We start from the raw sequence: 22,941 nt of genomic DNA, 5'->3' as shown, positions 1-22,941 counted from the left end.
TTTATTTAGTTTGACTCCTGATGCAGGCCGAAACACGATTCGTGTCAATTATGCATTTATCACAGTGTCGTCTGACTGGTGATCGTTTCCAAGTTTCTGTTGGTCTGCTGTCCATTCTATTTCTTCTGGTGTCTCATTCACGGAAAGGTTTTTGTTCTTCTGTTCCTTCTGCCCATTTTGGTGCCTAGGACTTAGGCCTGCCGAAACCATGCCCAGTATTCTATAACACTACATGCCAAGCTTAGGAACATCCTTGACCAACCCATGCACCCTAAGGCCACACCACTCTTTTGGGATGTGTATTATGGGATTTGGGCGCATATGGTTATAAAATAGCATGTACCAAGATGTGTGCAGAAATACAAATTAGTGTCAATTAGGGTTGAATTGCTTGTCACTAATTAGCTATTTAGTTGGGTGCACATTCTGGACTGGTGTTCAGTTTTGGATGCCATAAATAGAATATAATCCAAATCACTGCACTTTATCTTTAAAGTAATGCTGGACATTCATTCATTAATAACCAAATATCTAACTTGTTCCACTTAGAACCCAGTAGTTAAGAATGTCAGCTAGAGCTAGAGTATTCATTAGAGTGATCCGGTGAAGATAATGCACCATCAAGCTTAACGTTATGAAAGTTGTTTGAACGTGGAGTGGTGCATCTGAGGATCTAGCTGACATTCTTAACTACTGGGTTCTAAGTGGAACAAGTTAGATATTTGGTTATAAATAGAATATAGCCATTAATGCAATTTTGGTTTATTAGCAGACTCGACTCCTACTGTGATGTCTAGCTATTTCATTACTATTCAGCTTACCGCCCACATAGTTACATATATTAATTGAAAAAAAAAACATTGTTGGTCCATCAGATTCAGTTCTTCTAACAACCCATATTTGGGCAATATTTTGAATGTGTTCTGAAAAAAAGCAAAATACTTTACTAAACATCTGCTAATTATATTCCACAGGTTAAAAAACATCTTATTACAAACTTAAGTACATATTTAAGATAGACTGAGATTTGCATCATTATAACAATTGTTCTGATAAATATAAACAGTCATAAAAGGAAGCTATATTTACACAATTTATTAAACCAACATACATTATAAAAGGATGTACCTCAGTTGTGGCAGCTTGTAAGTCAAAGTATGATGAGATTTTCTTCATTTTAGAAATCATAGTGCAGAACATATGCAGTTTACTGACCATAGAATTTTAAAAACATAGAAACTCTGCAACAGTGATCCAAGTACCTCAACAAATGCACTTTGATTTTTCTTAAGTTAATTGTTTATAAAAAAACGAAACTAAATGAAACTTCATGCAATTAATCCTTTCTTGACTTCTCAATTACCACAGGATTCAGATTAGGGTTGGATGATCCAATTAGAATTCAAACTGGACTCAGGAGATGGATGCCTAGGTTCCAATAAAATCTGGAACTGACAGTTTGTGATGCAAGAATTCCACTCACAGCCTAACTTTGCTCATTTTGTATGCATGGATCACATATGGAAGTGCAAGGACGTCTCAGTCACCAGTAAACAAAGACTGATCACTGCCATTATGTTCCCAATCACGACATATGGCTGTGAGACATGGCCACTCACGAAAGCAGATAGAAAAAAAACTGATGCCTTCGAGCTGTGGTTCTGGAGAAGACAGCTAGAATCACCAACAAAGATGTTCTTGATCATATAAACCCAGAGTTGTCCCTGGAAGGCAAGATTACCAGACAGAAACTGACCTATTTTGGACATGTAATGAGAGTGAATCCACTAGAAGAGGTACTACTCAGAATGGTCTGTGGTAAAAGGAAGCAGGGGATACCAAAGGCCCATTGGCTGGATACCATCATGAATGACACAGGAATGAACATCTAGCAATTGAAAGAAGCTGTAGAAAACAGGGAAACGTGGCGAGGACTGGTCTACAGAGTATCCAAGGGTTGGACATGACTAAATGGTTAGTAGTAGTAGTAGTATTTTCCTCCTACAATGTGAGCTCATTACAAATTCTAAGATAACATCAACTTGGGCTACTGTTAAGTTGGGTCATTTTGGCACCGGATCCTAGTTGGATTATTTTACTACAAGTCAGGTTAACAGTAGGGGGAAAGGGAATGGGGACTTGTATACTGCCTTTTTGTGGCTTTGGCATTCAAAGTGGTGGGCACTGGAAGATTAAGTGACTTGCCCAGGATCACAAGAAGCAGCACTGGGATTTGATCTCACAACCTCTGGGTGTGGAGGCAGCAGCTCTACCAGCGAGCCACACGTTCTACCTTCTAGTAGCCCATATCGATAGCTCCACCCCCACGAACATCATGTTTTTTCCTTGTGGATTTGGTCCAACATTTTGAATCAATCTGAATCGTTTGAATCACATTCAAACTGAACAAATGTGTGGATTAAACAAGTGCAGGAATAAGTCATTCTTCAGAGACTGGACCTGGATTGTTGGAGGTTAACCCGTCACTGATCCAGGTATAGATGTTCTTCGTGAACCTGCCCTCAGAAATCAACCCTTCAACCCAAGTCATCTCAAAAGCTTGTCTGGATGGATATTTTTCTGGTGACTGTACACCATTAAAACATCATTCCCTGGGGCTGGCTCAGTGGCTGTTGAGCACTCTACCATGCTGAAGTAACTGGGCGTGATTCCCAACCCACTCTGGGTTGGTTAAGGCTCCGGAAGCTGCAGAAGCAGTACTCACAGGCCCTAGTGCAGTGGCTCTCAACCCAGTCCTCAGGAACACAAGTTTTCAGGATGCCTTCAATAAAAATGCATGAGGTAGCTTTGCATACAACGGAAGAAGTGCATGCAAATTCATCTTGTGCATATTCATTGTGGATATCTGGAAAACCTGACTGGCTGGGTGTGTCTCATGGACTGGGCTGAGAACCCCTTGCCCTAGTGGAACAATAAGTTGTTAATAATTTCACTGTGGCAACTCAACGAGGCTGCATTTAGGGCCCAAGATTGCGGGGCTCTGGAAACTGCGCTGGTCTTTATGTCCCCGAGCCAAGGACAGTTGCTGCAACAATTGGACTAAAATACTTTGGAGGAATATTATAACACGGGAAAATCTCTGGGTAGTTGCAAAGCTAGCTCCTAGCCCTTGTTCCAGATGAACAGAAAGCTCAATGGAGCCGTAGGAAATTGCAGAGTCAAAAAAATTATATATATATATATATATGTACAGTTTAAAAAGAATAAAAGACTATGACATGGCCCGGGCACACCACAGAGATGAAGTGCTTAAGATCCACAAGGAAAGGAATTTAGGACAGGGAGAGGGTTTATAAAACCAGAAAACTAAAACATATATGGATGAAAGTTTTAGTTTCTTAACATTCTCTTATGGGAAGAGGTTCTTAGCTTCTTGCCCAATCATTTTGGTCTATGGCTTCTTACTCAATATATTCAGCTCTCCAAGAACAATGTTCTCTAAAATAAAATAAAAGACCCATTGAGCGAGTAAAAAAAAGATGGCGAGAATATGTTGTCCAGAATCTAGAACACCCTGGAATACATTCAGATGACTTGAGGGAAGAGTGAAAAGCTGGGGGAGTGGGATTTGCTTTGGCAGCAGTATGCCTCATTGGCAAGAAAAGCTGTCGAGAAGATACTGGAATAGGCTCGAGTGCGGTGCTGCCTTTAGTCAGTGTTATTGCTGAGTGAATCAGTGACACATAATTTGCAACAAGCAGAAACCTCAATTCATACTAAAGAAAGAAGCACCTATATTTCACAGGAATATACACATTATTTACCACAGTTTTTCTTGTTCCATTAACGACAAAAAAGCACAGCATATTTACAAATACATATCCAAATACGGGAAAGAGTTCTTAGAGGACAACTTCTTGGCTCACTGCCAAGCAGCGTTTGCAGTCCTATAAAGCTTCGGTCAGCTTATTCTGTTTAGTCATTTGATTTGTTTCTCTCCAGATTTCCAAAGTTTTGCTTGTGTTCTATGCAGTGTGTTATAAATAGTCTTTTTGGTGTACACATCAGTAGAATGCAGTTAATTCTTCTTGTGAAGAAATTTCATTTTATTTCCTGTGGAAAACACAAATTTCAGCCATTAACGGTTGGCAGCACCAAGTTTTTACACGGCCACATTTTCAGATATCCATGTAGTAAAATCAGACCCTGCAGAAACTGCCTGGTTTTGTCTCACTTTTAAACCTTTCCCATTGTACCTAGCTGAGAGTCTCTTGCACGATTAATACCCTAAGCCAGGGGTGTCCAATGTCGGTCCTCGAGGACCGCAATCCAGTCGGGTTTTCAGGATTTCCCCAATGAATATGCATGAGATCTATTAGCATACAATGAAAGCAGTGCATGCAAATAGACCTCATGTATATTCATTGGGGAAATCCTGAAAATCCGACTGGACTGCGGCCCTCAAGGACTGACATTGGACACCCCTGCCCTAAGCACTGCTCTTCTGCCAACAGGTGTCTTTGCAATGCATGGCACAAATCTCTTTTGGTCACAGCACAAAGGCTGAGCTACATCTTCGGTATTTATTTAATACTAAGGACTCTTTTTATCAAGCCACGCTAAAGGGGTTAACGCGCGCGACTTTTAATCCCCCCCGCACTGGCCTAAAAACTACCGCCCGCTCAAGAGGAGGCGGTAGCGGCTAGCGCGCGGTATTACGCGCATTAAACTGCCAACGGGCCTTTGTAAAAGGAGCCCTAAGTTTATATAGTGCATATAGCCTACAACGGTTCCCATGAGAAACAGACATAAAATTTGACTATACAGACATAGTAGTTATAAAGGCAAATCCAACATAACTTAAAATAACAAACCAAGGGCTCCTTTTACTAAGGTGCGCTAGTGTTTTTAACGCACGCACAAGATTAGCTAGCGTGCCTTTGTAAAAGGAGCTCCAAGTCTTTGACCTACCATAAGCCTCACTTCTCAACCTCAGTCAAACCCCATCACATAAATACAGTGGCAAATGTATGTTTTCAATAGTTTCTTAAAGCCTAATCTGTCCTTAGCTGTAAGGTTTCAGCCAGTTTCCAAAACTTCACCCCCCTTCTCCCCAATAGCACCTCCAATCCTTAAATGTAGAATTGACCTGCTCTTGTTAGAATTTAACTGCATGCTTGTTCCAGATCTCATGGACGACAGATTTCAAAACATCCCTTCAATACAACAGGAGAGACATGATAACACTATCTGATGCACTAACTGACAATACGTTGCACCCTATGTTGAATCAGTAACCAATGAATCGTTTAAGAATCAGTGTTATATGAGCTGTTCTCGACGCACCAGTAATCAACCGTGCTGCAGAATTCAAAAGTAACTGTGTGTTTGAGTTCCTCAAACTGATCCTTGGGGCCCAATATTCAACCAAGGTAATGATACAGTGCTGCCGCTGGATACACACATAACTGTTATTTGGCTGCCAGGGCATATATAAGTAACTTTTATATGGAGAGTGGCTGAATTTCACTGCTGTTTATATAACTAAGCCCCCCTTCCTCCCACCTTTACAGAAGAAACAGTTTTGTTCCTTTTCTGTCTGTATAGTGACTTATATGATCAAACGTTCAGCATCCCACAGACAGGAAAATGAAAACAAGAGGACCTTATGTGGTTAACATCCGTTCCTGACAATATGAGCAAATCCTTTTGAGAACTGCCCACCTTCATGTTTTCAGGATAGCATTAATGTTTCTGACACATATTTTAATATTGGACCACCACTGTCTGAACTACATTGATGATGAGCTATGGACTGCTTTTTAAAGATATTATTCTTTGAAAAAAAATAAAAAATATATATATTTGGGGGGAGCTGTGAAGAAATTGTTATGATAAGTGGATTTGTTTATGTATTTATATTTTTGAAGATAGAATATAAGCAATTTTCATCTCAAAAGTTGTCTGTGCAATATTGGAAGATAAACAAGGGAGGTTGTGGAAAACTTATTTTGCACTGTTTCTGAAAAATAGACCACTAAGCGTAAAATGGAGTTCCATCAATTAACAAGGTCAACAAAATAGAAACAGAGCAGGTACCAGTATCTCCCACTCTCTAATTTCACCTGCTCTTAGAACAGGCCACAAACCAGTTAGATTTTCAAGACTTCCACAATGAATATGCCTGAGATTCCTTTACGTCAGAGGTATGAAAGTCCCTCCTTGAGGACCGCAATCCAGTCGGGTTTTCAGGATTTCCCCAATGAGATCTCTGTGCATGCACTGCTTTTAATGCCTATTCATTGGGGAAATCCTGAAAACCCGACTGGATGGCGGCCCTCAAGGAGGGACTTTGAGATCCCTGCTTTATGTGTACTGCTTCCATTGTATACAAATAGATCTCAGACATATTCATTGTGGACATCTTGAAAACTCACCTGGACTGTGGCCCACCCCTCTCTTAGAGGTTTCCAAAAGTTCCAAGTCATGGCTCAGCATCTTAATGAGGAGCAGCATTCAGATTCTTTGAAGCGGAGTTCTCACATAATAATTGTGCAACCTTTTATTTATTCCCTTGTCGTCCAAAGGCTGAACCCACCTAGCCCACGCAGGAATTTGTTAACGCCACTTTGTTCTGTGTCTGGAAGTTCTTCCAAATATTGCTCAACCCTCTGTTCAAAGAGACCTGCGGAAAAAGGAAAGCAGACATCAGTCCATATATAAAATGGTAGCCCTTGGCTCTACTGCCCTTACAAGTGAGCCACCCTCCATCACTACTGCAGACAGTAAAGACTAATCCCGGTGGCATAGCGAGGTGAGCAGCACCCCTGCCCTGCTCCTTCCCTGTACCTTTTTAACTTTGGCGTGAGTAGCCCCCAACTTACTGCCCACGTTGGCTTCGGCGCTTTCTCTGATGTCACTTCCTGGGTGCGGGTCCCGGAAGTGGCATCAGAGAAAGCGCTGAAGCCGACACGGGCAGCAAGTTGGTGGCTGCTTGCGCCAAAGTTTAAAAGATATGGGGGGTTGGAGAGGGGGAGGGGTATTGGTGCCCTGAGCAAAATGGTGCTTGGGGCGGACCCCCCTCCCCCCATTACTACGCCATCGACTAGTCCTGGCGCTTATCTAATAAGCTATTTGACATACAAGTACATTTCCTTGTTATTACTAAGTGAAATTTTATAGGGAAATATAGTAGGATGAGGCAATAAAAAATGCACAAAACTAAACATTTCATTTTAGCTTTCGCCTTATTTCCTTCAGGTGTATTTTGGGTTTTTTTGTTGTTTGCTTTTCTCCTGTGCTGTATAGTGGAACATGATTCCCTGTTTTCTGGTAAAATGTTATGTGGCTCTGTAGCACTTATACAGAAGTACAGCATACTCCTGCTATTTCCTATGGAAACTGGACTAGGGTTGGCTTAACTCTGGGAAGACTAGGTGGTTATCTAAAACAGCAGATTCTAGAGGGGCAGAAAAACAATAGGCCCTGACCATCACACTAGCTCAAATAATCAGTCCACATTTTTACATATGATTAACATAGCTATGCTATAACATTGTCATTCAACCTCCCTACCTGCTTATATCCTGTCCTGACCCCTTTTTCTTCTTTCTCTTTATATTTAGATTGTAAGCTGCCTGTCTTTGTATGATGGGTAGGGTAGTAAATTCTCAAAATACTTGGATACTGATGCTCTTTATTGAAGATTTGCCTAGGGCTTCTAACAGAATTTGATGCCATAAATTATGTATATAAGATTATGTATGTATTACCTGTAATATTTATTCTCTGATGATAGCAGTTGCATGACTAGGTGAGGTCAACCCAATGGCATTTCTGAGTCCCACAGACAGAGTAGTAGCAACTTATTTTTCTTTGCCTTAGACCTCATGGGAGGGAAAACATGGCCCAAAAATTGATGTAGGGCCATCAGAGTCTTGGGTGGCTGTCTTCATCCTCCCTCTTCCCCTCAAGGATGGCCCTGGATATGGTCTTACTGTTAAATGAACAATACTAGAAAAGAAGTACACAGGGAGGGAATTGCTCCTAGGCTATGGGAAAGAGATAGCAGAGTAAGCCAGAGTAGGCCTTTGCTAATCAATAGGATAATCCCTAAGAGTGTTTGGTGCCAAACCTAATTGACTTAAGAACGTTCAAACACTGAGCTGACCATTTTTCAGTAGCAACAGTAAAAACTCATGGTGTCTAAGCACCAATGAGCAGATCACTCAACAGACATGTAAATGGATCATGAGCCCCCCAAAAAAGGATTCCCAAGTATTTTCTGGTGAGTGGAGCTTATTGGGTCAACAATTGTAAGTGGACATTTTTGAATGTGTTTTTTCAGCCCATCTCTATTGCAAACAGCATAATGATGTAATTGCTTTATTTAATTAAAACATCGCCAGTTCAGAATTTGAAGAAAAAAAAAAAATCTGCTTCATAGGGGGGAAAAGCAAACTCTTTATCTCATACCTTTCGCTCTGCATTTTCTGAGCTCTCTGTCCTGAATAAACCCAGCAAACATTTGGGATTCCATGAAGACCTCTAGGAAGCGGCGAATACTCTTGGAAGCCACTGATTTGCGGAAAGCTTCCCTCTGAAAGACTCGCTCTCCATGTTCATTCTGAGTCAAAAAGAGGGAATAGTGGCCAGTTGTTTCCACAAAGAATCGGATGAAAACTTCTGAAACAAGTCCATTGAGGGTGTTGCACTCTGAGGGGTAAAAGAAAAGGGCAATCACTGACATAAGCTGAAGACCTGCACTAAGTATATCACGGGACGCATCGAGTCAGAAGATGATATCTTCCGGCTCATGGGACCCTCGACCACCAGAGGGCATCCGCTGAAAATCAGGGGAGGGAAGTTTCATGGCGACTTCAGGAAGTACTTCTTCACCGAAAGAGTAGTGGATCATTGGAACAGACTCCCACTCCAGGTGATAAAGGCCAGCAGCGTGACGGTTTTAAGAGAAAATGAGATACTCACGTGGGATCTTTAAGGGAGTAAACTCAGGGGGGGGGGGATACTTGGAATGGGCAGACTTGGTGGGCTATAGCCCTTTCCTGCCGCTTTTTTCTATGTTTCTAACCAGGGACAGCGATAGCATCAAGCAAATGCACTTTATTTGCTGAATCACCTGTTGCAGAATGAGGCTATTGCTTTAAACTGTCTCGTTGCTCAGGTCAGAGACAAATTTCACAGATTTAAGTCAATCATACTTGAGAAAATATGAAGGATAATAATATCTCAAAAGGTTTCATATAGAACAGTTTTACATTAGTGGTATAAAGCAGACATGCTTATTTTTTCTCACATTTAGCAAAAAATGAAGTGTTACAGCAGTTGGCCAATTGGGATTTCAATTCTGCTTCTCCCACTGATTCGGTGACCTCAGGCAAGTCTGTTTGCTCTCCATCACCTCAGATACCAGGAAAGGGAACCACGTACTGTGCATTCCTAGGGTCAGTCTTACCAGAGCAATTATGTTTTTGCATGTGGTCCTGCTTTTCAGCTCTGCTGACATATGCAAATGAGGCTCCTCTGCATCCCCCATAGGATACCCCCCCTGACTGTATCTGAATTTTAACTGACCCCGAGCTGGGGTTGGAAAGGTGAGTAATTAAATCCAAATCTACAGAAAGTGTCTATTCTCAGATTTTATTAGGTCCATATAGTTAAAATGGAAATTATTCTTGCTGCTTAAAGTTCATATAGTGAGGGTAAGAAATTTGATCATGTTACACCTTTTTTGATTAAATCACACTGGCTCCCCATCAATCATCGCATTACTTATAAAATTTTATTATTAACATTCAAAACTCTTAATACCATATAATACTTCACGTTCCCTTCGTTCAACAAATCACAAACTATTAGTAATTCCATCTCTAAAAAATTATTGGAACCCGTCGCCAAGAAATATTTTCAGTAACAGCTCCACAACTTTGGAATTCCTTACCTTTACAACTGAGAGATGAAAGTAATCTAGACAATTTTAAAAAGAACTTAAAGACCTTTTTATTCACAGATGCTTTTAACCTGTAAATTGCTTTATTAGACCTTTTTTCCTTTCTTTAACTTTCTCTCTGATATTATTTATTGTTCTTTTATGCTTTGTTTTATTTAGTTTTTGTTTTGTTTGCCTGTTTTGTTTTATATTTTTAATACTTTGTTATAGTACATGTTTTTAATACTTTGTTAAAATGACATGTTATTTTATTTATTGTAATTTGCTTAGAAAAATTTTTAATTAAGCGATTAATCAAAAATAAATAAAACTTGAAACTATTAAGGTCTGTTAGTCATAACATATTATTGTCATGCAATATATGTTAACAGCAATATTGTGCATTAAACTACCATAACACACATTAATATGTTATCATGGGATACATAAATAACGAGATACAAATTGAACAAGAGCTTTCAGTGAACACCACAAACTCCATTATTCTAGGGCAGTCCTTGGGACACACCCAGCCAGTCAGGATATCCACCATGAATATGCAAGTGATCGATTTGCAGAAAATGAAAGTAGTGCATGCAAATCTATCTCATGCATATTCATTGTAGGCAACCTGAAAGTCTGACTGGCTGGGTGTGTCCCAAGGACTGGGTTGAGAACCCCTGTTCTAGAAAAAAAATGCCCGATAAGAGCTAGTTATTTTTCCCATGGCTTGATGCTCCTGGAGCCAGGCAATAACTCTTAATCTCATCCTCCCCCAGACATATCCTCCTCCCAATCCCCTCCTTTCTTATAAAGATATCCTCTGCTTTAGCTCCCCCTCCCCTTAGGGCTTACTTGGTGAGATCTTTGAGTCTAGATGTTCAGGGTAGCAGTAATTCTCAGTTGCTCCTGCCAATGCCATGTTCAAAACAGGGCACATTCTCTTTATGCCGCACCAAACACTGTATTAATCAATCAGTATTCAAACTGTTTGGCACAGCATGAAGACCATGTGTATTTGATTGCAGGATTCTTATTGGAATAGACTTAAAGCTTACGTATTACTTACTAGGAAGCTACACCTGCCACAAGCCATCATATATCATACACACAACCTTCGAGTGATCCCTCAAAAAGATTAAGGATTTATATAACCTGAAGTACCTCTTTAAAATCTTCACTGCCTCTTACCATCATCCGAATCGCTGTCTGAATCCTGATTAATCAGCTCATTCTTCCTCTCTAAAGCCTGCTCTAGAGCTGCCTGCAGTTTTCTGGGCAACAGCGTGTCTTCATCATCCATCTAAAGAAGATAAAAATAAGACACCCTTCGAGTTTGCTTTGCTTCCTGTTTACATCTCTAAATATTTGCTCTACAGACATTGCAAAATACTAATGGATGAGTAAAAATAACCACCAGAATATAGAGTTGCACAGGGACAGAAATTTCACCCATCCCCAGTGGAATCTAATTCATCGGTAAAAAAGAATAACATCACAGTCTTGGTGATTTTAGTGCATAAGGGGAGAAAATACCTCAGAGATCTTAGTTCAGGCAGCATGACTGCTTATAAAGATTAATATTGCAGGCCATAGGCTCAATCATAGGTCAAAACCCCGAATACTTCATGTGAATAACAAGTGTAGTGACAGGGGCCTCTCTTTCACCTGGCTAGGCTTCATCAGGGGATGTGCCGTAGTGTTATTTTGGATGGTATTCACTATTCAACCAATGAGTGTTTCAAGCTTCAGTCTGGTGTTCCAGCTGCTTCTCTGGGCATTCCAGATCTCATTCTGGTGCTCCAACTGATTCTCTTCATGCATTCTCAGCTTTTCTCTGTATATTCCAAGCCTCATTATGGAGTCACCAGAGATTTTGATTACACTTCTGTGGGAATCCCACAGCCACTTCTTCCATCCCTATGCCTAAAAAGCAGCCATTGATTGCATGTCAATCATGCGATGGCATCGTATAGAGAGAATTGTGCCTCCAGAAAAGATAGGCACTGGAAATGTAGGCCAGCGTTTTCCAGGTATACATTACCGGCACTTATCTTTGTCGTGAATCGCACCTCCATAGGCACTTTAGGCTGTCTAATGCCACTTCCAGCATTAGCCACGCACAGTGTGGCGTTAGGCGGCTTAAAGCATCTATGGAGGCGCAATTCTGGCACCAATTTTTTAGCCAATCAGGGACTTCCTTAGACTCCTCCCTAAGGAAGTCCCTGATTGGCTGAGGCGCCCCAGGCCCCTCCCAAGAGAGGAGCCCGAGGCGCCTCAGCCAATCAGGGCTTTAGGCTCCTCTCCGTACATCACATGATGCACCAGTGTGTGGCCTAATGCTCGTTAGAGGAGGAGGCCTGGAGCAGGAAGGACTGAGCACCCCTCCTGCTCCCAATGTTTTTAAAAGTACAGGGAGGTGGGTGGGCTGGGACAGGCCAGCCTAGCTAAAGATACGGGGAGGGAGGTGGGCCGGGCCGGCCAGGCTTGTGATGGCAGGAGGGAATTGGCATCCCTCCTGCCATATTCATTCGTGCGCGGGGAAGGGGGTGGGCAGGCAGTGGTGCAGCAGTACAGGGGGAATTTTTCTGGGTTCGGGGAGGGGGGCATTGTTGGGTCAAAACCACAGGCTCGCAAAGCATTTTGCAGAATATATAAAAAAGGAAAAATTCCTTTTTTATATATTCTACTAAAAGCAGTGCGAGCCTGTGATTTTAAAGGGCAGGAGAGTCGGCAAGGATAGAAGTGACTGGTCTACAGTAGTCGCTTATTTTCTGATCGGCAAGCCCAATCGGTGTTGGAGAAATTGTTTAGTGAATCGCTGCCTTCTAAAATTTGCATGCCATTTCCCTCATTTGCATGCGCGGATCGAGAGGAAGGTTAATGAATTGGGTCGGGGAACAATCAGGTCACAAACCGATCGGTACATGATCGGTTTACTTAGGCACAGATGAACCTTATTCTTTAATTACGCTCGTAAATTTGAGGAATGCCCTTGATCCAATCATGACCTTCCCATTTCTATGCCCCCTTTTTGGCAAGGGGCATAAAAGTTAGGTGCAGATACATCACTTCATGCATAGGTTTAAATTAAATCCAGTTAACAATAATTGCTTGTTAATTGGCTTATCAACACTAATTGGCTCGTTAATCGATTAAAGTAGCACATACAACTGAAAGTGCCATATATAAAATTAGGTGGTTAACATGTTGGAAAGGGATATACATAGAAATCTATAATACATCAGCCAAAATGCATCGATATTGTGGCCAATTTCTGTATTAATAATTTTGTTAATGCTGAGGTAACATCAGTAAAAGACACGATGGAGGGTAGGGGTTACTTTTGATTCCTAATAATAAAGTGGTGAAGAAATTGAATATTCAAACTAAAGTATCTTCCATGACAGCAATAAAAATTTTCCAACTGATATCAGATTACGATAAAAATATTTTCTTGAAAGAAACTAAAAAAAACCCTTGAGGGATGATAAGATTGATTTCGTGTCTTCTGGCATGGCTGATTTCTGGATTTTGTTTTTACAAAGGTGGGCAACTGTTGCTCTGTTTATGGGGAAAAACCTTGGAAACTTGTAAATGAAGGCTTATGGTGTTATAGCCCATCAGGGCTAGTCCCAATTAAGCAGGAAACCCAAATGAAGGAAACTCCATACACCCCAATGTAGCAATATTAAATTAAGCAGTAGTCTGTAGGGTCAAAAAACTGCACACTCCTATCCTTAAGGCATACGATGTAAGGAAAGAAAGTGAAGCTTTACCTGTCGAATGAACCGATCTGATCCCAGATCTACCATCAAAGCCTATATGAAATCAAAAGTAAAGGAAGACAATCAAACTTGAGACTAGTAAATCAAATCAACCTGCTCTAGAAACAGAATGCAATAGTTATTCAATCACATCATTGTTTTATACTGCCCAAGTCAATATGTATACTGTAACAAAATTGACAGAAGGCACCTTATAGACAAACAAGTATATGAGCTTGCAAGGACTAGAGTCCATCCATGTATGCATCTAAGTGGATTGTTTATTGAAAGCTTCTATGACCAGGGAGTCAATTCAGGGCAGTTTACATGTGCTTCTGTAATGGTGTTATAGAGTTAGCATTTTCTGAGATGGTTTTCAATACAGAAACTTTTATACCATAATCAATCATCCTATGTATTCTGGTCCTCAAAAGCTCATGCTTCAATAAATGAGCCTATATCAAGGTGAGCAACTTTATAAACACAGACTGCATGAATAGCACAGTTACTTACCGTAACAGGTGTTATCCAGGGACAGCAGGCAGATATTCTTGACTGATGGGTGACGGCACCGACGGAGCCCCGGTACGGACAATTTTAGAGTGATTGCACTCTAAGAACTTTAGAAAGTTCTAGCTAGGCCGCACCGCGCGTGCGCGAGTGCCTTCCCGCCCGACAGAGGCGCGCGGTCCCCAGTTAGGATAAGCCAGCTAAGAAGCCAACCCGGGGAGGTGGGAGGGACGCAAGAATATCTGCCTGCTGTCCCTGGATAACACCTGTTACGGTAAGTAACTGTGCTTTATCCCAGGACAAGCAGGCAGCATATTCTTGACTGATGGGTGACCTCCAAGCTAACAAAAAGAGGGATGGAGGGAAGGTTGGCCATTATGAAAATAAATTTTGCAAAACAGATTGGCCGAAGTGTCCATCCCGTCTGGAGAATGCATCCAGACAATAATGAGATGTAAAAGTATGAACTGAGGACCAAGTAGCAGCCTTGCAGATTTCCTCAATAGGAGTGGAACGGAGGAAAGCTACAGATGCTGCCATAGCTCTAATTTTGTGGCCCGTGACAGAACCCTCCAGTGTCAGGCCCGACTGAGCATAACAAAAAGAAACGCAAGCAGCAAGCCAATTGGACAGAGTGCGTTTAGATACAGGATGACCCAACTTGTTAGGATCAAAGGACAAAAACAGTTGAGGAGATGATCTGTGAGGTTTGGTGCGATCAAGATAGTAAGCCAGAGCACGTTTACAATCCAAGGTATGCAAAGCCTGTTCACCTGGATTAGAATGAGGCTTTGGGAAGAAAACAGGTAGAACGATGGATTGATTAAGGTGAAACTCAGACACAACCTTAGGAAGGAATTTTGGATGTGTACGAAGGACAACCTTATCATGGTGAAAAACAGTGAAAGGTGGATCAGCCACCAGTGCATGGAGCTCACTGACCCTCCTGGCAGAAGTGAGAGCTATCAGAAAGACCACTTTCCAAGTTAGAAATTTAAAATGCGTTGTGGCCAGAGGCTCGAAAGGAGGCTTCATTAACGCAGAAAGAACCACATTAAGATCCCATACAACAGGAGGGGCCTTAAGAGGTGGTTTTACATTGAAAAGGCCTTTCATGAACCTTGAGACTAAGGGATGAGCTGAGAGGGGTTTTCCATGGATCGGCTCATGAAAAGCTGCAATGGCACTAAGGTGGACCCTTATCGAAGAGGATTTAAGACCAGAGTCAGATAAGGACAAAAGATAGTCCAATACCAATCCCACTGCTGTAGATATGGGATTATGGTGATGTAACAGGCACCAGGAAGAAAACCGAGACCACTTCTGCTGGTAACATTGAAGAGTAGACGGTTTCCTGGAGGCATCAATAATAGAACGGACAGGCTGAGAAAGGAGAGCATGAGGTGCAGTCAGCCCGAGAGATACCAAGCTGTCAGGTGCAGAGACTGTAAGTTGGGATGAAGAAGCGTTTGCTGATTCTGTGTAAGTAGTGAAGGAAACAGAGGAAGAGGTATGGGTTCCCTGGAACTGAGTTGAAGTAGAAGGGAAAACCAATGCTGTCTGGGCCACCGTGGAGCGATGAGGATCATGGTGGCTTGTTCCCTCTTGAGCTTGAATAAGGTGCGCAGCATGAGCGGAAGAGGAGGGAATGCATAAAGGAAGAGATTGGTCCAATCCAGAAGAAATGCATCGGGTTCCAGACGGTGAGGAGAGTAAAGTCTGGAGCAAAACAGGGGCAGTTGATGGTTGTGGGGAGCTGCAAAAAGATCCACCTGAGGAGTGCCCCATTGGGAGAAAATGGACTGGAGAGTCGAGGGGTCGAGAGTCCATTCGTGAGGTTGAAGAATTCTGCTGAGATTGTCTGCTAAGCAATTCTGTTCCCCTTGGATGTAGACTGCTTTCAGGAATAGGTGACGAGCAGTCGCCCATGTCCAAATCCTTTGAGCTTCCTGACATAAAGGACGGGATCCCGTCCCTCCTTGTTTGTTGAGGTAATACATTGCAACTTGGTTGTCTGTGCAAATGAGAAGAACCTGAGGAAAGAGGAGATGTTGAAAAGCTTTGAGGGCGTAAAATATCGCTCTGAGTTCCAGGAAATTGATGTGGTGCTTCTTTTCCTGGGTGGTCCAAAACCCCTGAGTTTGGAACTCGTTCAAGTGAGCTCCCCATGCATAGGGGGAGGAATCTGTGGTGATGACTAGTTGATGAGGAGGTAGATGGAACAGTAGACCTCTGGATAGATTTGATGAGTTCAACCACCAAAGAAGCGACTGTCGAAGAGACGAGGTCACAGATATGTGTTGTGAACAAGGATCCGTCGCTTGTGACCACTGAGTCGCTAGGGTCCATTGAGGAGTACGCAGGTGGAGACGTGCAAAGGGGGTGACATGCACTGTGGATGCCATGTGCCCCAAAAGTACCATCATTTGATTTGCTGAGATGGAAGTTTTCTGGAATACCTGCTGACAGAGATGAAGGATGGTGTGAAGGCGGTTTGGAGGAAGAAACGCCCTCATTTGAACAGTATCCAGAATGGCTCCAATGAATTGAAGTCGCTGAGTTGGAATGAGGTGTGACTTGGGTAGATTGATCTCGAACCCCAACAGTCGAAGGAAGGAAATGGTCTGATTGGTGGCTATGTGAACGGACTGAGGAGAAGGAGCCTTGATGAGCCAGTCGTCCAGATAAGGGAAGACTTGAAAATTGTGGGAGCGGAGATAAGCTGCGACCACAATCAGACATTTGGTGAATACCCTGGGAGAGGAGGCTAAGCCGAAGGGTAGCACCTTGTATTGGTAATGATGTTGGTTGACAAGAAAGCGAAGGTATTGTCTGGACATCAGATGAATTGGAATGTGAGTATACGCCTCCTTGAGATCGAGGGAACATAGCCAGTCTTCCTGAGAGAGAAGAGGGTATAGGGTGGCAAGAGATAACATCTTGAACTTCTCCTTGACCAGACATTTGTTGAGATCTCTGAGATCTAATATTGGTCTGAGATCTCCGGTTTTTTTGGGTACAAGAAAGTACCGGGAATAAAATCCCAGGCCTTGCTGGTCTAGAGGAACTGGTTCGATGGCATTGAGAAGGAGGAGGGATTGAACCTCCTGACCCAGAAGGAGGGACTGAGCCTTGTTGGAAGCAGACTCTTTTGGTAGACTTAACGGTGGAGGAGTCTGAAAGTTCAGGGCATATCCGTGAGCGATGATAGCAAGTACCCACTGGTCGGAGGTAATTGCTTCCCATCGAGACAGAAAAACCTGGAGTCGACCTCCTATGGGCTGAGTTTGAAGGCATGAGGGAGGAAGACTGGTAATGTTCTCGAGAGTCAAAAGGGCTGTGTAGACTTAGGTTGAACAGCCGGTTTTACAGCAGGCTGTTGTTGTTGACGAGCCTGTTGCTGCTGTTGACGCTGCCTGCGAGGTTGAGGAGGATGAGTCTGAGCTGGGCGAGCAGAAAACCTTCTTTGATAAGAAGGTTGTTGCCTGAATGGACGAGGAGGAGGAGGCTTCTTCTTGTTTTTCAACAAGGAGTCCCACCTAGTCTCATGCGCGGAGAGCTTTTGTGTGGCGGTATCCATAGACTCCCCAAACAGCTCATCCCCAAGACAAGGCGCATTGGCCAGTCGGTCTTGATGGTTTACATCCAGTTCCGAGACCCGTAGCCATGCCAACCTTCTCATTGCTACAGAAATAGCAGTGGCCCGTGACGTCAGCTCAAAAGTATCATAAATGGAACGGACCATAAACTTCCTTAGTTGCAAAAGACTAGAAGTACATTGCTGGAAAGCAGGAAGTTTACGGTCCGGAATGTACTTTTGAAAAGAGGTCACCTGTTGAATGAGATGCTTCAGGTAAAACGAGAAGTGGAATGCGTAATTACCTGAACGGTTGGCCAGCATGGCGTTTTGGTAAAGGCGCTTTCCAAATTTATCCATGGCCTTTCCTTCTCTGCCAGGAGGAACAGAGGCGTAAACACTGGCACCTACAGACTTCTTCAGGGTTGATTCCACCAACAAGGATTCATGGGGAAGTTGTTGCTTGTCGAATCCTGGAATTGGAATGACTTTATAAAGAGATTCCAATTTTCTTGGGGCTCCCGGGATGGTTAAGGGAGTTTCCAAGTTCTTATAGAAAGTTTCCCTCAAGATATCATGGAGGGGCAACTTTAAGAACTCCTTAGGAGGATGATCAAAGTCCAAGGCATCTAAGAATGCCTTGGACTTTTTAGAATCAGACTCCAAAGGAATTGAAAGGGTGTCTGACATTTCCCTTAAAAATTTGGTAAATGAGGAGTGCTCTGGCTTAGTAGCAGGGTCTTGCACCGATACATCCTCCTCTTCAGATGAATAATCTTCCTCGGTACCGAGGTGATCATCCGAGTCATCCCACAAGTCAGGGTCCCGTACCGATTGGAGACGGCCCTGAGAAAGTGGAGTCGAGGTGCCAACATGTTTAGTCTTGCGTACCGATTTCCCCGAACGGTTGGAGATGGTACCAGGGGAGTGTAGAACGGTACGGGGCTCAGAGAACGGTACCGGTTCAGAAGTGTCCGGAGCAGAACGTCGTTTCGGCTCCGCTGATAGAATAGGCATGGACATGGATTTGTGCGGTGCCGACAAAGTCGATGTCAATAAAAGGGGTTGATCGACGGTCGGCACCGAAGGCTCACTGGGTACCGACACTGGAGGATTCGGTGTCAACAGAGCCGGGAGCAAATGTTGTAGTTGCTGTTTAAGCTGGACCTGGAGGATAGAGGCAATGCGCTCATCCAACGTAGGTCCCGATTGCACCGGTACCGGTCTTTTCTTGCTCGGTACCTTCGGTGCCGCTCGACGCTCGGGTGAAGTCGATGCCGATGACGAGGCAGTGACTTCAATGGGAGCGGAGCGTTTACGGGGCCGGCGCTCAGTCTGCAGGACTTGGCTCACTGCATGCTCGACTGGTGGCCCTAGGACAGTAGGGGAAGGCTTCTTAGCCGGCTTACCTACAGGGACCGACGTCGGCGATGTATCTGTCGGTGCCGAGACAGTCGGTGTCGATTTGGAGGAAGTTGCCGATGTCGATACTGGTGCAACTTCCATGTCGGTGCCGAACAGAATTCGTTGTTGAATTTGTCGGTTTTTTAAAGTTCTTTTTTGTAAAGAACTACAGCGGGTGCAGGTGTCAGCCCTATGGTCCGGACCCAGACACTGAAGGCACCACTTGTGCGGGTCGGAGAGAGATATAGGGCGCGCACACCGCTGACACTTTTTGAAACCCGGTGACGGGGGCATGAAGGGAAAAACCGCTGTAGCAAAATCGAAGCCAGAGGCTTCGATGGTGCCAACAGGCCCCGCCGGGGTAGTCAATAAAAAGTGAAAAAAATAAAACAATTTTTTTTTTTTTTTTTACAAACGGTAAAAGAACAAGAAAGAAATAAAATGAAGAGAAAAATACGCGCGAGCGGGAAGGCAAGTGAACAGTTTAGGAAAAAACTTCCAACAGCCGTTGGAAACACGCGTCTTCTTAGCTCCGCGGAATTAAGAAAACTGGGGACCGCGCGCCTCTGTCGGGCGGGAAGGCACTCGCGCACGCGCGGTGCGGCCTAGCTAGAACTTTCTAAAGTTCTTAGAGTGCAATCACTCTAAAATTGTCCGTACCGGGGCTCCGTCGGTGCCGTCACCCATCAGTCAAGAATATGCTGCCTGCTTGTCCTGGGATAAGTCAGTATTATTCCTAGTGGGCTGCACACAGAAAATTAACAAATGCATTATATACAGGCAGTCCCCGCTTTACAAACATCCGACTTACATCGGACTCGTACTTATGAACAGGGGCCCTGTTCTACCTTTGGTGTCCCAAAAGCGCCACTCTCCCGCCCTCCCTCCATTCTGTGCCTCAAGTACATGCCTTCCTCCGGTCGGTGTTTAGCTTCTGGCCAGCACCGAGCTGTAGTAGTTTCTCTGTACAAAGCCATGGGCATCCCACAGCTGAGCCGGAAGACTTCCCTCTGACGTGGGAGGAGCTTCATTCAACATCACAGGGAAGGCTTCCGGCTCAGCCACAGGACGCACGTAGGAGCAGCTGCCTGCAGTATTGTGCAGAGAAACGACTGTGGCGGGTGTTTACCTTCTTCTGGCAGGAAGGAGCCTGCCAGAAGAAGGTAAACACCCGCCAGAGGAAGGCATATACTTGGGGCACAGAATGGAGGGAGGGGAGGAGGAATAGACAGGGGCACATTAGACATGGTAGGGAAGGAGAGGGGCACATTGGGACTTGGGAGGGAGATAGCACAAACTTTGGACAAAGGATGGAAGGAAGGAGGGAGGGGGGCATGAACTTGGGATACAAAATGGAGGGAGGAGAGCATGAGCATCTTTTTCAATTGTATAATTATAACTTTGCACTGCTAGTCAAATTAACAAGACTGGGGATATATCGTCTTGGGAAGGCGGGAGTACATATGCAGTCGGTGTCAGGAACTGGAGAGCCTGAGGATGGAGGTCGGCAGATTGAGGGTCAAGGTCCAGGAACTCGAGGGACTAGAGGGACTGAGCAACACAGAGGAGACGAATTGGTCAACCAGGGACACAGACGGAGCAGACCCCATGGTGGACCAGGTGAGGGACCTCGAGAGATTCATCGAGGAGGCCTATAGGAGGAAGGTGGAGGAACAGGACCATCAGCTGCACGGACATATGTCGGCAGACGAGACCCAGGATCCACAAGGCGACACCAGGGAAGGACCTAGCGGAGGAATCACGCAAGAGGAGGAGATCGTGACCCACCGGGAGCCCGAGGGAGAGACACCACATTACACTGAGGACACAGACCTGAGACAGAGGAGGTTGCTGAGGAAAGGGAAGTCTGCTATTGTGGTGGGAGACTCGATCTTGAGAGAGGTAGATAGTCACGTAGCTGGAGGAAGGGAGGACCGGCTAGTGACTTGTCTCCCAGGGGCCAAGACACGAGATGTCACTGATAGGATCGAGAGGATCCTGGACGGAGCAGAGACAGAGGAGACTGCGGTGATAATCCACATCGGAACGAATGATGTGAGCCGGAGGAACTTCAGCATGGCCACACTGACTGACCAGTTCAGGGCCCTGGGACGAAAGCTGAAGCGGAGTACCCGGAGGATAGCATTCTCAGAGATCCTGCCTGTACCGAGAGCAGATGCAAAGAGGCAGGCAGACCTCCAGGCTGTGAATGCATGGTTGAGGAGATGGTGCCAGGAGGAGGACTTCCACTTTGTGAGGAACTGGACGTCCTTCTGGGGAAAGAGCAAGCTCTACCGGCGAGACGGCCTGCACCTGAGCACAGCGGGAACTAGACTACTGGCAGCAAATGTGAGGAAGGAGATCGAGAGGGCTTTAAACTGAGGAGAGGGGGAAAGCCGACAGCTGATCTGATGTTGACGCTTCGGACAACAGTATCCAGAACAGATGCTGAACGGGCTGACTGCAAGGAGGAAGTAGAGAGACCGGTGGATCTTATGATCAGACAGCGAGGGAAACACCAGGTAAAGGGAGCTTGCTGGGAGGAGACTAAGGGGCATAGAGACACAGGGGGACTGGGTGGCACGAGGGCGAAAACTGAGGGCAATATAGGGGTGCCACAAGGCGAGGGGGATCAAACAGAGCCTCAAGGGATGATAGCCCAGGAGGAGACCGGTAGGGCTAGAAAACCCAGAGGAGAAGCTGGAGAGAGGGATGGTGGAAATGTGGGGAAACCGAAAGCTGCGAGAGTAAAGGCTAAGGGCAAAGCAGAAGCACAGGGAACAGGAGAACTGCCCGAAATTCAAGGGGAGGCGGCCCAGGTAAATACGGAGGTGGAGGAAAAACGACGGGACCTGCGGTGCCTATACGCCAATGCAAGAAGCCTCATGGCCAAGATGGGTGAACTAGAGGTCGTAGCCAAGGGGGAGGACCTGGATATAATTGGAATTACAGAAACATGGTGGGCAGAGGAGAATCAATGGGATGTGGCGCTGCCAGGGTACAAGCTCTACAGGAGGGACAGGACCCACAAGAAGGGGGGAGGCATAGCACTATATATAAAGGACTCCATCTACTCGGTCGGGATGGATATGGCAAAGAAGGCAGAGGGGCTGGAATCGCTATGGGTCAAATTGCCGGGAAACAAGGGTACAGGCATAAAACTGGGGCTGTACTATCGCCCACCTGGTACGCCGGAGGAAATCGGACACGACTTGGAAGCTGAACTGAGACAAGAATGCAGGACTGGAAGTGTAACAGTGATGGGGGACTTCAACTACCCGGGGATTGACTGGAGTACGGGTCACTCCAACTGCACTAAGGAAACAGGATTTGTAGAAGCTGTGAGGGACTGCTTCATGGAGCAACTAGTCAAGGAACCGACGCGAGGGAGTGCTACTCTTGACCTCATCTTAAACGGATTAGGGGGGCCTGCAAGAGGGGTAGAAGTGGGAGGACCACTAGGCAACAGTGACCACAACGCGATCCGATTCACATTAGAAAGGGGGACACCCACAGTAAAGAGGACCGCAACAACTGCGCTCAACTTCAGGAAAGGGAACTATGTTGCTATGAGGGAAATGGTGGGGAGGAAGCTCAAAAACGTCCTTAGGATGGAGACTGTAGGAAGCGCCTGGACCCTATTCAGGGACACCCTGCAGGAAGCACAAAGAATGTACGTCCCAAGTTTCAGAAAAGGCGGCAAGAACAAGCGGTCAAAGGACCCGGTTTGGATCTCAACAGAAGTAAAGAGGGCAATAAACGACAAGAAAGTG

General features: G+C 44.6%; 1 protein-coding gene across 4 annotated transcripts in view; it reads right to left on the bottom strand.

Moving 5' to 3' along the window:
• Positions 1–1,074: 1,074 nt before the first annotated feature.
• DENND2B (DENN domain containing 2B) overlaps positions 1,075–22,941 on the bottom strand; it is a 363,764-nt gene continuing 341,897 nt past the window's right edge. For all 4 annotated transcript variants that reach the window (XM_033928054.1, XM_033928053.1, XM_033928056.1 and 1 more), the window contains 5 exons: positions 13,690–13,731; positions 11,102–11,213; positions 8,437–8,676; positions 6,560–6,646; positions 1,075–4,074 (listed from right to left, as the gene is read on the bottom strand). In XM_033928054.1, the coding sequence (XP_033783945.1) occupies positions 4,040–4,074; positions 6,560–6,646; positions 8,437–8,676; positions 11,102–11,213; positions 13,690–13,731 (516 nt within the window). In that variant the 3' untranslated portion in view covers positions 1,075–4,039. The remainder of the gene's footprint in view (positions 4,075–6,559; positions 6,647–8,436; positions 8,677–11,101; positions 11,214–13,689; positions 13,732–22,941) is intronic.

The sequence above is a fragment of the Geotrypetes seraphini genome, chromosome 19 (genome assembly GCF_902459505.1).
Source record: "Geotrypetes seraphini chromosome 19, aGeoSer1.1, whole genome shotgun sequence".
Taxonomy (NCBI): Eukaryota; Metazoa; Chordata; class Amphibia; order Gymnophiona; family Dermophiidae; genus Geotrypetes; species Geotrypetes seraphini.
Note: the sequence above shows the minus strand (reverse complement) of the source record. Positions and strands in the feature narration are given on the sequence as shown.